The sequence below is a fragment of the Condylostylus longicornis genome, unplaced genomic scaffold (genome assembly GCF_029603195.1).
Source record: "Condylostylus longicornis isolate FDR11 unplaced genomic scaffold, ASM2960319v2 ptg000054l, whole genome shotgun sequence".
In the NCBI taxonomy this organism is placed as follows: Eukaryota; Metazoa; Arthropoda; class Insecta; order Diptera; family Dolichopodidae; genus Condylostylus; species Condylostylus longicornis.
This window is the reverse complement of record NW_026578023.1, coordinates 352,247-370,235: the sequence shown is the minus strand read 5'-3', so window position 1 is coordinate 370,235 and position 17,989 is coordinate 352,247. Positions and strand designations below refer to the sequence as shown.

The window sequence follows — 17,989 nt, the reverse complement described above, 5'->3', positions numbered from 1 at the left end:
TTTTTTCTAATTTTACGTCGAGTAAAACATAATGTAATCGAGATGCAAAATAGCACGATAAAATGCAACTGTTTCAAAATTTTCTATAGTAAAACAACAATAATGACTTGACTTTGTTGTCAAGTAACATGTTTTTACAGTGAGCACTATTCAAAATTGAGAAAAAAAAAATAATTTTGAAGTTCATTAAAGAGTAAATTTTTCTTCTGTAATTTGCAGCTGTCAAATTTTCAAGTGAATATCTTAGCATACCGACTGTATTGACACCTTAGGACGGATAGTAGCTTTTACATTTTGGAACTTCATCTCATTTTGGAACTTCAAATTTTAAAATGTGTCATTATACTTTTAGGGATATGATTAATAAAATTATATGATTTAAAACACAAACACAAAAAAAAAAAACAAAAATAAATAAAAAACTTCGATAAATAAAAGAATACCAAAAGGAAGAATTTCTTGAAATTCCTGTGGAATTGTATGAATGCTAAATTAAGTTTGTGTTTTAGCTTTGGTTTTAAATATTATGTACAATTTATTTATTTTATTTTTATAATTTTTGCTGTGGATTTTTCGTTATTAAGTGAAATGTAAAATGAAGCATAAATTAAGCAAAATTTTTTGTTTTAGAACTACTTAATTTAGAGTTTACAAAATTTAAAATCTTGATTTTTCTCTTAGGCTTAATAATGATATTGAATAATTATTAAATAACAAATTTAATGTATTTTTAAATATTTATTTAAAATGTATCGAAAATAGTATGGTGCTCTCCGAAAATTATATTCGCATTTACTTCATTTTTTAGAAGATTATTGAAAAATTTTCCAAAGCATTGTAAATAATAATTGTTGTACAACATACATATGTAAAAAAACTAGTCAATAATTCCAAATATTTAAGAAACCGCAACATTTTATATGACATTTTTTTGAGCATTTCTTTTTGGCATACACTGAAGCCTCGCTATACGGCCGCTCTTTATACGGCCTTTCGCTATAACGGCCCTCTTTAATTAAGGTACGTTTTCAATATACGGCCTAAAATGTTTTGCTATAACGGCTTTTTTTTTCTATGTCGATATATTGCGCAAGCGCAATCTTTATTTCTTTGTGTTTCCCTTGTTTACGAGTGTTATTCAGTGTGTACTTATAATGCGACTGGTTTAGATTTGTCTGTGAGTGTTTTATGTACATATTTATTAGTGATTGTTACAAATTAACTGAAAAAGTTGTAAACAATTAGAAACATTTTTGGACGGTAAGTACTCATTTTTTACAATTTTAAAAAAATTTTGATATGTATTTTTAATTTAGAATTTCATTATTTTTTAGACAAAATGGCAACGAAACGATTACCGACTTCGGAGACTGATAAAAAAAGATGCCGCAAAGCAATCACGCTAGAAACTAAAAAAGAAGTATTACGTCGTATAGAAGCTGGAGAGAAAATTGTTGAAATATCCAAGGCAATGGGACTTGCGAAATCGAGCATTCAAACTATTCGCGATAAAAAGGAGGATATTAAAGCATATTTGGAATCTGCTGCACCTTTAAATATCTCAAGATTAACACGCCATAGAAATTGGATTATGGAAAAAATGGAAAAACTATTGATTATATGGATTGAGGACAATAACAAACGGAAAATTCCAATGAGTAAAATGACTATCCAGGAAAAAGCTTTGGGTATTTTCGAAAATTTGAAGAAAGGAGATACCAATGAATCTGAAGATGTCACATTCCAAGCAAGTCGAGGATGGTTTGAAAAATTTAAAAATAGATTTAATTTGCATAATTTGAAATTGAAAGGTGAAGCAGCTAGCGCCGATGAGGCCGCATCTAACGAATATCCCAACATTTTAAAAGGAATTATTGAAAGAGGTGGTTATAAACCTGAGCAAGTGTTTAACGTAGACGAAACAGGGCTTTATTGGAAGCGAATGCCTGATCGCACATACGTTTCAAAAACCGAAAAATCTGCGCCTGGTTATAAGGTGTCCAAAGAACGTTTAACGTTGCTACTTGGTGCAAATGCTACGGGTGATTTTAAGCTAAAACCACTTTTGATATATTTGTCCGAAAATCCAAGGCCTTTTAAAAGATTAAATAAAAATCAATTACCCGTCATATGGAGATCCAACAAAAAAGCTTGGATGACTAAAGCTATTTTTGAGGATTGGTTCAAAAATCACTTTTGTACAGAAGTCAAAAAATATTTACTAGACAATAACTTAAGCAACAAGGCTTTGCTAATTTTAGATAATGCACCAGGGCATCCTACTAATTTATCCGAACTATCAGAAGATGTGATGATTGAGTACCTTCCGAAAAATACAACAGCTCTGATCCAACCAATGGATCAGGGTGCAATAGCCACGTTTAAAGCATATTACCTACGCCGAACATTCCAACAACTTATAAGTGAAACCGATGGTACATCATCAATTAAAACGTTTTGGAAAAACTATAATATCAAGGATGCTGTTGAGAACATTAGTGAATCCTGGAAGGAATTAAAATCGACAACAATGAACCATGTTTGGAAAAAAATATGGCCAGAATGTATAAAAACTACCGATGCAGAAGTTAATTTCCTTCCTGAAGTTAGACAAAATATTTTGGATTTAGCACATGATCTCGGTTTTGAAGATTTAAACGAATCTGATGTGCTGGATCTACTTGCAGCTGATAGAGAACCCCTTTCATATGAGGAACTCATTCAGTTGCAAGCAGAACCAGCAATTGATGAAGGTACAGAGCCTGTTGTATCCAAACAGCTAACATCAAAAATCATTTCGAGCGCTTTTTCTTATTTTGAACAAGGAATAAACATCCTCCTTGAAAACGATCCTGACGTCGAACGTAGCGCTAATGTGTCTCGAGGAATTAACTCAGCCATTAGCTGTTATAAATCACTAAAGGAAGAAATAGACAAGAAGGCAAGACAAACAACTTTAGACAATTTTTTCAAACCACCAGCGCAAAATGATGATGACAGTGATCTGTAGGTTTTAGTTGTTTCATTTTTATTTAAAAATTATGTAATGTTTTTGGAGTTTTTTATTTTATGTAAAATTTATGTTCTTGTTAAATATGTTTATAATTTAAACAAAATAAAAAAATAAAATGCATTTTGAATGATAAACCATATTATATATTTATCAAATTTGGAACCGATCCCATTGAATTTGTATGAATACGTATTAGAATAATTGATTCGTTATACGGCTTTTCGCTTTACGGCCAAGTTTTGCGGAACGTATCTAGGCCGTAAAGCGAGGTTTGGGTGTATTCGAAATTAATGAAATAAAATTTGTTAACCCTGTCTTATAAGATATTGTTTATCGGTTTAATTTTTGCAAATTTGTTAAATATAAAATCAATTTTTTTGGGTACAAAACAGCAAATTAAATTTTTAAATTAAATTAATTTTAAAAGTATACGATTAAATATTGTTAAACGAGTATAAAAATAATTAAATTTTATTTAATAAATTATAAATAATTTAATTTTTAATAGTTACAATTTAAAAAATAAATTTAATTAATAAAATATTAATTCAATTATAATTAAAGAAAATAAAACTCACGTAAAATATTCCTCAGCTGGAGGCCTTTTAAGAGCATGTAATGCTAAATCAGTATAATTATTAAAATCAGGAGAACTACTATTATAACAGTTTCTTAAATAATAAGTTCCATTAATTGCTTCACATTTATCAGCCATTTCATATGAATAACAATCTGAAATTAAAATTAAAATTATTTTGTTTTCAGAATTAGTTTTAATTAAATAAAAAAAAATTAACAAAATAATTGGAAAAGTTTTATAAAGAATAAGTTGTTACAGCACATAATATTTATGGAATAGATATGAGTATGTAGGATGTGTACATATAATTATTTTTTTCCAATCTTGTATATGTGTAGGTTTTACAGCTCTATTTTAAAACCATTATCAATTTAATATAGTTTATAAAGAGATTTAATTTAACAATCAAAATATTTTCTTAGTACAAAATTTTCAAAAAAAAAAAAATTTTTTTAAAGCCTGTTCTCTATATGTACGAGTACAAACATATCTACAATCAAAATGAAGGAAGATCATGATGATTAACTTAAAAAAGTAGCGCACATTTAATAAAAGTAGAAACCTATTTTTTGTTCGTTTATTTTCTTAAATATACACAAACACATATACATATACTTACATATGTAAGCTTGTTAAAGCAATAAAAAAAATTTTTTTTTGTTTTTTTTTCCTTTCTATAACATAAAATTTTTTTTATTGATTTTGATGAGGAAATTTTACTTTAAAGGTCATTTACGATATCATATTATCACAACATAACAACATACACATACATATTTATATATATATAGTATGTTACATTATTTCATAAAAATTTTATATTTTAACAAAAATTACATAGATCTCTTATATATAAATATGGTATATATTACAACATCTCGAACGGATATGCTCTTATAATAAATTTTGTCTTAACCAAGGTCAAAATTATTGTTATCTCCTATGTATGTATGTATACATGCAAGGCAGAAATTTAAAAAAAATAACATATTGTATGTATTGTAGTGAATATAAATAGTTAAAATATTAGATAAAGTAAAGTAGCATTAAATATATATATATATATATACATACACATATATGTATGTAGAAAAGTTTCATTTGTTTTTAACATTTTACACAACTAATATTTTATTTGATCGTTCTTTAGTATCCATTTTTATTACGAATGAAACTTACATATATATGAATGGTATATTTATATATGAAAAATATTGCTTGGATGCGATGTATAATAAATTTGTTATTTTGTTTATAATCAACTTTAATTGTATTCTTTCTTTAAATATTTTATGTGTGCTTGTTCTCTAAATACAAGACAATTATTTCATTATATTTAAAAATTACCTACGGTATAACTTACGAAATTGAATTTTAAAATTCTATAAAAATGTGTGCCTAACTTTACAATTTTGAGAAATAAAATAAAATTGCCCTATATACGAGTACTCGTAGTAATTTATATAACTGACTTAAAATTAAATAATCAATCGCTAGAAGCAATCCACTGTAATTTTTAGTTTTTTAAATATAAAAGAGCAATGTTTGTTTTCGATTAGTTAAAAATTTTGTACGTTTTGTTGAAAAAAATATTCATTCCAAGAAAGTCTACAATTGCATACTTTTAGGGAAGAAACAAAATTTATACAGTTGATAAAGATTTTTAAAACTTGAAATTTTGTTAGCTAATTTTTCTAATTGCTCAGATTTTTTTTAAAACTTTCAGTTGTTCAATTTGAAAATTATCCTTGATATATAGGGATGATAAAATGCCAGGCACTATAGAATGAAAGTACTATATTGGTTTTTTTATTTTTTTAAATATTAGTTAAAGCCATTTTAACAATAATTGTATATATATATATACATATATATACATTTAATTTGATATAATTTAATATAATGCCTTAAACAAATAAGCACAAAATATTAATAAAAGAAAAAAAATTATAAAGAAAATTTAATATCGTTTTAAATATTTTGGCATGTTTTTCACTAGTTTTATAAACCCCTTTTAACTTTTTAAATACATACGTTTGTATGTTTGTCTATTAATGTATGAATCTATTTTTAAATAGATATTGATTTTGTGCAAAATCAAAATGTTATCTATAATAGAATTTTATTATATTCTTTTTTCTTTTTTAATTTAAAATCTAAAAATTTTAAGACTCGCTTATATTGTGTATAAACTGTGTGGGATGAAAAAAATATTGGATCCAGATTAAATTAAATTTTCAATTTTTTATATAGAGAATTGCATCAATATAAAAGTAAAAAAAAAAATATTAAAGTAGTTCAATTGTTGTACATTTTTACAATGGTATATACAAAATATCTTAAATTTTTATACATGTATATATGTATATGTACGAGTATATACATTGCATTTATGTGATATCAGAAGATATGTAGCCTTTTTAATTATTTTGAAATTTTCGAATAAAATATTACTTTTTTAATGGTTATAATATATTACATATGCATATATATTTTTACATAAATAAGTAGATATTGTATAGAAGTATACCAACTGGTCAAAATGACAAGTTATAACAATTGCATTTACATGGATTTTCTTTTAAACGTCGTTTAAGCAAATTTTGAATTTAAAAATTGAATTAAATGAAAATTAAATAAAAATTGAATTTTCAAAAATCAAATATAAAAAAAAAACAAAGTTTTTTATCTCATATAACTTACGTTCTGTACTCCAGTCTTTTTCACAATTTTGCCATGGCAGTTCAGTTGTTAATGATGCAAACATATAAAATATTGTCCAAGCAATAATTAAATTATAATAAAGCATAACGATTGCTGAAACAATTATCATTCCAGTACCGAGGCCACGCATTAATGGACAAAATCGTCGATATATTGCAACTGGACCTACAGCAGCATATTGCCCAAATGATAATTCCATAAACATTAATGGTAATCCAGCTATTATTAACATTATTGTAAATGGTATTAAAAATGCTCCTATAAAAATTTAAAATAAAAAAAAAATTTAATTTAATTTTTAATATAAAATAGAAAAAAAAAATTTTTCTAAAGAAATCAAACATTGAAAACGTGTGCTTGTGTAAAAGTGGATAAGCTAAGTGACTATGAAGTATTAAATATGTGTAAATTAAAACATATACAAATTTCAGTAATTTTTATGTAGCATATGAAGAAAAAATGAAAAATCAAATTGAGAAAATTCCATAATTTCGTAATTCTATATATATAAGAAAATTTAATACTTACCACCACCATTATTATAACAAAGATATGGAAATCTCCAAACATTTCCTAAACCAACTGAATATCCTAATAAAGATAGTAAAAAATCAAAACGTCCAGTCCAATTACCACGTTCTGGTTCATTACTGTTAGCACCACTCGATTGAATTTGTTCATTTGTTATTTGTAAATTTGATACAGAATATTTTTCTTCGGACGACTAAAAATGATAAACAATAAATAATGTTATATTATATAAAATAGTTCTTAATACATATATAATAAATATACAGCGGTGTTGGCAATGTATACAAGTAATATAGTAAATATATAAATTAAAATTTTTGTTATATAAGCATTTGAAAATTTTTAGAAATAACAACCAAAGTTGCTACTGAAAACTTTAAAAGTTTTTGTGTTGTCCACAATTATGCATATGTGAAGAATTTTAAAAGTATTTTTTTTAAAATTTAGACAGCAAAAAAATTAGAAGAAACAAAATTCCCTATATTTAATTCTCTATTTTTAAATATTAAAAAAACATATGAACAAAGTCTTGGAACTATAATTTATATACATACGAGCATTCTTTCAAAGATAACATTTCGAAAATAAGTGTAATACATGTCATCTTGAATATAAAGAAAAACATAGAAAAATGTCCAAATTTTTATCACTTCGAAATATCCTATAATTGGTTTTTATTCAAATATTCTGACAAAAAGTAATCTAAAGATATAAAATCGTCTTTATATGACGATTCGGAACTGTTGTATTTTATCTTAAAAGGAAAGTCAATTGCAGTCTTTGACAATACTGTAAAGAATCACGCGTGATATGTCAAAAACAAAACAAGTCTAAACAGCAAAAAAAAAATTAGCCTATATTTAATGAATAATGTGCAATTTTTGAATTATGTTGGACGCATAATTTAAATCTTGAAATAATGACCGAAAGGTAGTAAATGTTGTATGTACCTAATTTTTTTCAATTAATTTTGAAATTTTGGAAATTATTTCTCAAAATTTTTTTTTTACATTGACCCTGAATTTTGGAAATTAACCCAAAGTATATGAATTTGATATAATAAAACCTGATAAAATCATAAACAGTTTGTTAGCATATGTAATTAGTTTTCCTAAATTTTTTGTGTGTTGTACAAAATTTTCGAATTTAAATAGCAAGAATATTATTTTTAATATCTTAAATTATTAACATAATATTGGTAACAAAAATTTTTTCTTTTGTATAAAATATTTATAAAAAAAAAGATTATTTAATAATAAGGTATAAGGTTAAGCCTACATAATGTAAACGATTTTTTTTTTTCAAACCATTCCAATTAAATTTAATTAGGTGACCGTAATAAAGAAAATCTGTATGTATAATAATGGATCTAATAGTTAGATAATTATGCAAATGAAATAATGAAAGATCCGTAAATTTTGAAAACAAAAATTTATTTAAATTCTTATTATTATGTTAAATTGCGTAAATGTATGTATAACATGTGAATCTACATATACATATGTTTAATAAAGAAGAACTATTTTTAAAAAGTCCATAAAATTTTTTACCATATTCAAAAATAAATTCAATTTCTATTGAATAACCAGTGCTATCAGCATAGCGAAAAAGACCCGGTTCTAACTTGTTTGGTTGCAAGTACTTAATTTGCATTTATGGTAAAACTGGCGCAATATTCAAAAAATTTAGGTGTTTTTGTAAGATAAGGGCTTTAATATAATTTTTACGATATTATTGCAAGCTACCATAATTTCGAAATTCAAACATGTCAAATATTATGATTAACAACATTTCTCTATCAAAGAGATTTATAATTGCATAACCTTATTAACTGCTAGCTATAGAGAAAAAATCTCTTTAAATATTATGTATAATTAGATAAAATTTTATTTGGAAATCATTTAGTTTAATTGAAAATTTGCAAGAGTTTATTTTTCTTAAATTAATATTTTTGTAATTTAATTTTCATAATGATTTTTCAACATATCGTAAATGTTTTGATTATTTAGCTGTATTTAGCTCTATTTACAATTTATAAATTAAATTACATATCGATTTTTGTGGCACGAAAAATTCTTTACTCATATACTCATACATAGATGGCGTATAGAAAATCGTAAAATCTTAACCACAACACAATCCAATTTTAGAATCTATTTAAAATGTGATGTTTTCGAAAACAAAAAAAAACAATTTGTACTTTTCCAAAAATAAATATGTATGTACATGCTTCCTTTTATACAAATAAACAGTAGTGTACAATGAACATACATACATAAATATTTAAATTATTATTGTACCTTTTATTTGAATAATTAATATTAAAAAAAAACAAAAGGAGAGCAAAAATAAAAAAACGAAGAAAAATAAAAATAACAATAAAAATTCATTTTTTTTTTCATTTTACTTTGTTGTAAATGTTAAGTTGTCTTCTAAAATTACATAAGTTCAAAAATCTCTAATGGATTATCAAGATTATTTCGAAGGATTTTCTCCTTATTTTCATATCTTTTCTCTTTTAGTACGTTTTATAGAATTTTATATTTTATTTATTTTTGTGTTTTGTTTTTTTTTTTTGCTTTTCTTTTAGATTTTCGGCTTATTATATAAGAATAAATTTTTATGCATGGGAATATATTTAATGGATAAATTTAACAGAATAAATTTTTGATATATACTTAAGTATTAATGTATGTATACAAGTTCATATACGGGATGTTCCCGAACTGGCCATTAAAATTAAAAATTGTTTTTGTAACAGTACGTGGGATATAAAAATTATATGTTAGACCAAATTGTAGAGAATGATGTAGATAACTAAAGTTTTTTGAAAAATTTTCAACTTTCCAATTCAAAATTTCACATTTAATCAGCTTTTGCTCAAAAGTGGGAAGCCTAAAATCAAACATTGATGTCAATGTTATTAACTCAATCTATTAGCTAAAAAGCTTTTTCAATTTAATTTTATATAAAAAGCTCCAAAGCTACCTTTAGACGTCCAAGTTCCACTCGTTCCCCTCCACCAAACAAACAATTTTTTTTCTAGAAAAAATCAAAGAAATCAACCTTCAAAAGTTTTAACTTCTGTTTGCTTCAACTTCTGTTTCGGACCACCCTGTATAAAATCATTAATATATGTAACATGGATACAAAACCAAAAAATTTTTAATGGTTGGTATTTAAAATATCCTGGAAATATTTTAAAAATTATTATACATATATATATAGCGTATTATATATACAAAAACGTATATTATATGGCTATTGTTATACATAATTATATAACATTAAAATATATAATGTCTGCACATAGTGAACGACCATTCACTGTAAAATAGGCTTATCGATATGTAGAAAAAAGATAATTGAATAAAAAACTTAGACATCCTATGAGGATTTCATTTTTTTTTTCATTATTATTTTCTTTCTCCTTTCATTCCGTTGTAAAAGTATTTTCTCTATGAAATTAAAAATGGATTTTAAGTTAGTCATATTTTTAACAATTTGAAGGTAAAATTTATACCTAAAAAATATTCATTTTAAATTTAAGAAAATGAACAATTTAAATAATATAATTTAAGTAAAATGAATTTATCGAGTCAAATCGAAAATGATAATCTGTTATACAAAATGTAAGTTATTCAATGCGAGTTTGTTAAACTAAATATGTAGTTAAAATGTAATGTAAATGTAGAAATATTTCAAGTTTGTCAGCTGATTTCAAAATTGTTATCATTTTATGAATCATCATCACTTTTAGTTTGATTGAAAACTCAGAAATTTCAATTTAATTTACAAATTAATGAAAAATGTTAACCTTTTCTCGCTTTTTCTAAAAAGGTCATTCTATTATAAATTATTGCAATCGTATATGAATTGTTTGGTGAAACAAAGGTCAGAAGTAAAAATAAACAGAATAAAAGCTAATTACAATAAGTTAACCTTAATTATTAGTTATTGACATTGCATATTTTTAATTTAAAATTTCTCTATTAATGTAGGTTAAAGAGAAGTATCACATATATTTATTAGCGGTATATATCAAAAGCTTAATAAGCTTCATTGCTTCCAGTTAATGTAAAAGTAAGTATAATGTGAATCATTTTTTATAATTAATATAATAGAAAGTATGTTAAGATTGTAAACTATAAAATGACTGATTTATTATAAATAAAATATAGTTTAAATTAAATAGTTTAAATTTTTATTGAGGGATTTAGATAGATAATAAATATACATATTGGACTACTCCATATCGGAAACAATCCTGTGCATTATCTTTTTAGACTCAACATAGATAGTATAGTGTTAATTCAATTTCTATTTAAAAACAGCTAAGCTTTAATCTTGAAGAACAAGCGAGTGCGTATGTGAATGTCGCATTAATTCGACAAATGAAATTATGGTTGAATTAATTTAATTAATTTTTTTTGTTCAATTTAACTTAATGAACTTGGAAAATGTAATTTGTAGTAAGAAGAAAAAGTCATTTACAAAGAATTGGTAAAAGCAGAAATATGCCGTCTTTGTACCAAGGAGATCAACTGTCAGAAAAATTCAAATTTCAAAAGATTGAATTCAAGAGATTCTTTTGTCAAATAATTTTTTCTCAAAAACTTTCAATAATTTATTTGTCGTCAACTAAAAGGGTAAACAAAGCTTGGCTGTCAGTTTTTTTCAGTTTTCCTCATTCGTATTACGAAATTAATTTTATATTTAAATAAATTTTTATGACTTACCAAAGTTACAATAAATAATAAGAATAAAAAATTATTTACAGTTTTTGTAATTTAAATTGAGAAACTTAAAGAAATGGTCATCAAATATGACAGAGATGGCATAGCATGGTTTCTCTTACATCTATACATACAGATGAAAAAAAAAAATTTGTAAAAATATGTACTTCAATTTCCAAATAATTTATTAAATTTCTATAAATTAGAAATTTATTATTTTATAAGTAGAATCATAAAACTTTTATAATTTATTTAATTGATTTCATAAAATGATTTCATTAGAATATTGTTTTTGTTTTAATAATATAGAGGCACATTATTTACACACACATACACATTATATAATATTAAAATTATTATTAGATATTTTTTCAAAATATCACAATTAATTCAAATTATATGTCAATAATAAGTATGAAATTTGATTAAACACTTGTTATAAACTGAAACAAAGATATAAAAATATGATATTGTAATACATTGTGTTCTTTTATATTGTGAATGTATAAGCACACATATATAAGTATACGTACATATATAGTTATTACAAGAAAAATAACAAAGAGAATATGGTAAGAAAAGCCTTGAAACAATCTGTTGGTTTTATTTGAATAATAATAATTTAATTCTCTCTTACTCTTTATTGTATATGTATATATATAAATTAATAAACGTATTCTATTACCAAAGATATCATACAAAATATTATTTATGTTCAAGCATGTATCTTTACATATAATTTGTAAATATAGAAAATAATATAAAGAATATAATAATGTCTAACTGAAATACTTTGACCTTTAATTTGAAACAATGCAATCATATGAAAGATAAATACACATACTTAAATAGAAAAAAATATCCTTGTTTCTGAACTTTGACATTATATTTAGAATTTTTTGTATTATTTTTCATCCTAAAATGAATTGTAAATTATCATTAAACTTCTTTTTTTTTGTTTTCTTTTTATTTCATCAATATTATCAATATTATCATAGTATCACCATAACCATTAATCAAAATTATAAAAGTGTTAATATAGAATATTATTCATAAATTGTATAACAGGTTCACATACGCTAGAAAAAAAAGATAATAGTTGAAATTTATAAAATGCAGAGAGGCGCTTAAATATAGTGGGCATATGAATTTTTAATAACTTTTGTAATTACACTAGTAAAGCCCCGTCTTGACGACCGTTCAATGGGAACGCTTAAGTAGTGCTATTTATTAGTAATTTTTTGAGTGATTTTTTGAAAGATTTTTTTAAGGTGACTTTTTATCTACAATAACAATTTTGATTGAAATTTTTCGAGCGGGTTTTTTGAGATTAAAATTTTTGGAAATATTTCCAGAAAATCAACATCAAGAAAATCACTCAAAAAAATCACATGAAAAAATCACTTTAAAAATCATATAAAAAATCCCCTAAAAAAACTCCAGCTAAAAAAGACCAAACCCCAGCTTTCTACAATGAGAACAATACCAAAAAATCATCATCAAGAAAATCACTCAAGGAATCACTTGGAAAAGTCACTCAAAAAGTCACTTGCCTTAAAAAAACACTCAAATAAATCACTCAAAAAATCACTCAAAAAAGTCACTCAAACCTTCCCGACGAAGAACTGTGTCCAAAGCTCCAGAACACAGCTTTCTACGTTTAGCCGTTAAGATTTTGTGAAGCAGAGAGTAGACATTATTTAAAGTGTACTGATGTTGTTGAAATAAATTTAGAGCTCAATATTGCGTATATCACTTTTTTACACATAGTAAATGAAAAGAAAGTGAGTGACAATCATAATAATGTTCTCATATAATGTCATTTTCTAATTCTATCAATTATTTATAATGTCAACTTTTTTTAAATAATATGCAAAAACTCAATTGATATTCAGGCATTCCATTTTGAGAGGTAACGAGTTAAGAGGTAATGAAAAAATCTCTTCAAAGAAATAATAGTTCAAATTTAAAAGTGACTGAAAAAAGTAACTATGAAAATGTAAAATATAAAATGAGATTATTAATTTAAATACATTTTATAAAATAAACTAAATGTTTATTGAAACAAAATTTAATGCGTACAAGATTTATGTACCATCCTGTCTTTCGGTTCAAATTTCCATTTTGAAAATCTATTATTATTATATGACGTGCAATATATAACATTGCACTTTATTTTAAGCAATTTATGTTCATCGAATAACTCTATAAATGCTTATCAATATTGTGTTTTACATAAACGAAATACAAGGTGATTGTAAAATTGTTTTTTCTTTCATAAACTTTTTAAAGAAAATTATTAGAGAGAGTACTTTTTAGAATAACTTTAGGGGTTTATTCGAAAATCTAATTTGTTTTCCTTTTATATGTAAGCAAACTTTATGTCAATCAAGATACATATTAAAATTTATGATTTTAGTAAATTTTTAGTAAATATTTTTTATGATTTAGTAAAAGCTATGAAATCAAAGTCGAATTTTTAGAAATTTGAGCAGTCGTATTTTGAAAAAGGAGGAAGGATTGGTAGAAATGTTGCTCTATATATAAAGAATTAATATTCTAAGTAATATTTATTTATTTGTGAGATTTCGCCTTTTCTTATTTGTTATGTATTGCCAACAGATATAAGGATACGGGGCAAAAAATTCGTATATTTTTCTTTTCCTATAACATTTTTTACAATTAATTTGATTCTCTAATTTTGGACGCGTACCTATGGGTCTTCATTATAAGTATACATCTATTATATTTTATTTTACATTTATACAAATACACACATATGTATGTGAATAGATAATATTAATCAGACAACCGTTTTTTTGTCGTATTTGATTTTCACAAAAAAAAAAAAATATAGAGAAACTTTTTTAATATTGAGTTCATAAAATATTGATATAAAAGTTATAAAAACATTTGTGAACATTTTCCCGTGGGATAAAACGTACATACACATTTTTTATAAGACTTACTAAACACACACAAATAAATGTATAAAACAAGGTTAAAAAATATCGATTTTCATTTTATATTTTGTATTTAAAATGTCCTTCAACAACAAAAAAAAAAAAAAGTAGGAAAAAGGAGTAGGTCCTTTTTTCTTTTCATTGCTTTTCCAAATATTTTGACTTTTCGAATATGTATTTCCTGCCTTTCATTCTTTTTTTCCTTGTTTTTTTTTTTTTTGATACGGATCAATGTTTGTTAAGTTATTTTAACACTTTGCATAGTATATGTGTGTATATATATACATATGCATAAAGTGTAGAAATGAACAAAATATGCGTGGATTTATTTATTGTCCATAATAATTGGCTATACTTTATAAATATAAACTAATAGTCCACTAATATTCCAAATCAAATTCTTCTTTGAAATTTAGGGCAAGAGGATCGAACTTAAAAATAAATAATGTATTACAAATTTATTAGCTTAAAATTATACATTGAAGCAATTTATGTAAGCAACGGCTAAAAAGTAAAGCATTTAAATGACATTTTTTTCTCAAAAATTTTGATTAAAGCGTTATGCATCTTTTATAAAAATTCCTTTTTGCAATATTTGTTAAATCTGTAGAAAGAAGTAAAAATTTTTTTATTTTTTCTTAAAACAATTATGACCGCCAGAATAAACACCAACACCATATTATTATGTTGCCGTATTGCATACTTTTAGGTGTTGAGTGAAAAACAAGAGTCACACATCTAATGTAAATCAGAAATAAAATTAGAAACCATGTTTTTGGTTCATTTTTTTGTAATGTTTAACTTTTATACAAAATTATTTACTTGTCTCCGGCGTATAACGATAATAATAATAGTTTTTTTTTTCTAATTTTCTATGTCATTCTGCATATGTCAATATTGACATTTTCAATTTTATTCAATTTCAAAGTTATATTTACAATCACGTTATTTTTAGAAAAAATTTTAAAGAAGAGAGAAGATTATTTTCTCGTTTTATTTTATATTTCCTTTCTAAATTGTTACACTCATATTATACTTATTTTTTTTCATCATCCTAGAAATCTTAGATTATTCACAAATGAATTGTTTAATCTGTTATTTTCAGTTTAAAAAATTACTTCCTTTCAAGATAAATATCTAAGGATAAGAAAAAACAAAATCAATATTGAAAAAAAAATCAAAAAACTCTTAAAATGAAAGGAAGAATAAGAAAATGATTTGTTCTAAATCGTTAAATATAAAGCAAGAAGCTTTATTACAAGGACTGAGACATAATTTTTGAAATTTCTAACAGAAAACATTACTATATGAATTGATGATTTTTGTGTGTTTGTATGTGCGTCCAAAGAAAAGAAATGAAAACTGGAAGTGTTTTTTCTTATTAACCGCATTGTATACAGCAATGGAGGTATTGTGATAATACCAAATTTTACAGAGTTTGACAGAAACACATTAACTCATGGTGGAAAGTTCTAAATCCAGCCATCCTCCTAACCTCTGAAAGAGTTTCTGTAACTAGAAGGAGAAGGAAACCGTAGTCCATCTCCTTTGTTCATGTTCGACTTTGAAAAGAAACAGAAGGAAATGCCTTGACTCTTGGAGATTTTTCTTTTTATGGACTGCGGACCTGGCGAATGCAAGAGAACTAAGAAATTTATATTTTTAAAATTCTAGAAATTTATAAATCTCATTTAGTACATATAAACAATACTGTCGATTATGTGCTGATCACAACAAATTTTTTTCCCCGAATTTCGATAAAAATCAATTTTGATTATACCATCTAAAAATATGATGCTCTGTGTATTAAAAAATGAAAAATAAAAAAAAGATTAAATCAAGTCAAAACTAATACCATATTTATACCGTAACAGGTGGCCGATTACTAAGAGGAAAGTTAATGTGATGTGAAAATTTTTTTTCAAATTTAAAAAAAAAAAATATCCAAATAAAACAACTTGTTGAACTTAAAAAAATTTAAAAACTGGAAATTTCACAAATTCAATCATTGTATGTGCTTGAAATAACAAAGGTTTTACAAATCAATTTGGTATTTCGCATAATTTCAGATTGAAGAAATCTATGAAAAAGTAAAGTTTTCATTATATATAAAATAATATTGTTTGGTAGATGGGCTAAATTGAAATTTTAAAATAAATTGTATTTTATTAAATGGTTATGGAGAAAACTAAATTGTATTTTGCAATAATTTGATTAATCGACCAAAAAATGAAATATTCATTCGTAATGAATACCTTAAGTCACTTTATTTTTAACAAAATTATTGAAATTAGTCTTCTTCCTTTATTAAAACTCTATGACCTACCGATTATCTTTGAGCAAGTGTCCAATATTCTGTGTCGCTGAATGTGGTTTTTTACTAACAAAATTAAGCACAAATAACTCATTTTTATATTTTGTAAAGTACATTTTGTATTACATACATAAAATTAAATTAACATTTCTAAAATTCTAACTTTTTATATTTTTAATGACTGCGAACCGTATGCAATAATGAAGGCCTTGTGATGGCATTCACATGTCCAGTAGGCAACAGAAATGAATTTTCTTAGAAAAAATCTTCTGTTGAACCGAGTTTGATGAATGTTTATATGAGTTTGGTCATGTGACTGATTAATCTTTATACACAAGTTTCGTATGACAAAATTGCCGGCCTACTTAAACTATTGAAGAAATAATCTAACATCAGCTGAAATCTTACAACGGGGTGAAATTAAATTTTCGTTCACATATATAAAAATAATTATCCGATTTCCTTGAAATTTTACATTAAATTTCAACTCTGATCTTTCAGAACTCTGTATGAATTTAAAGCTTCTTTGAAAATTTCAGGACTCGCAAAATAAATTCATCAAGGAACAGCTTTAACACTTTTAATCATGATTAAAAAAAAATATCTACTGAAGCTTAAGCAAATTTAATATTTTATTTTTGTATGAAAACATAAATGTTACTGACAAACTTGTCGGAGAAACCAGATCTCAGAATGTACTATGTATATGTACATCCGTACTATGAACCAAACATTATTCTACCTAGCTAGATTGAATATAAAATTAGTTTGTGTAAAAAATCTCATTAGTTTCCTATGAAGAAATTGAAAAAGAATAACAAAAAAAAAAACAAAATTCAAAATTTTGCTAATAAAATAAAAAGAAAAATGAATACACAAAATTAAGAAAATAAAAAAAAAAAAAAATTTTTAAAAGGAATCAAGAACCAATGAAGTGTTTAATTACAAGATTTCATGATTTTTATAATTTTTTTTCTAATATACACCCTTAACACAATATACATAAACATATTACATATGTACATATATGTATTCATTGGAGTATAAGAGTTCTAAACAAAATACAGAATTAAAAAGAAGAGATGAAGCTAAAAAAAAAAAACAATTTTTTGTTTTTCGAACTGATGT

General features: G+C 24.4%; 1 protein-coding gene across 5 annotated transcripts in view; it reads right to left on the bottom strand.

Annotated features, from left to right (window-relative positions):
* LOC129611614 (sodium- and chloride-dependent glycine transporter 1) overlaps positions 1 to 17,989 on the bottom strand; it is a 79,141-nt gene that overhangs the window by 6,204 nt on the left and 54,948 nt on the right. For all 5 annotated transcript variants that reach the window (XM_055524826.1, XM_055524830.1, XM_055524831.1 and 2 more), the window contains exons 3-5: positions 6,846 to 7,041; positions 6,297 to 6,575; positions 3,592 to 3,745 (exon numbers count right to left, since the gene is read on the bottom strand). In XM_055524826.1, the coding sequence (XP_055380801.1) occupies positions 3,592 to 3,745; positions 6,297 to 6,575; positions 6,846 to 7,041 (629 nt within the window). The remainder of the gene's footprint in view (positions 1 to 3,591; positions 3,746 to 6,296; positions 6,576 to 6,845; positions 7,042 to 17,989) is intronic.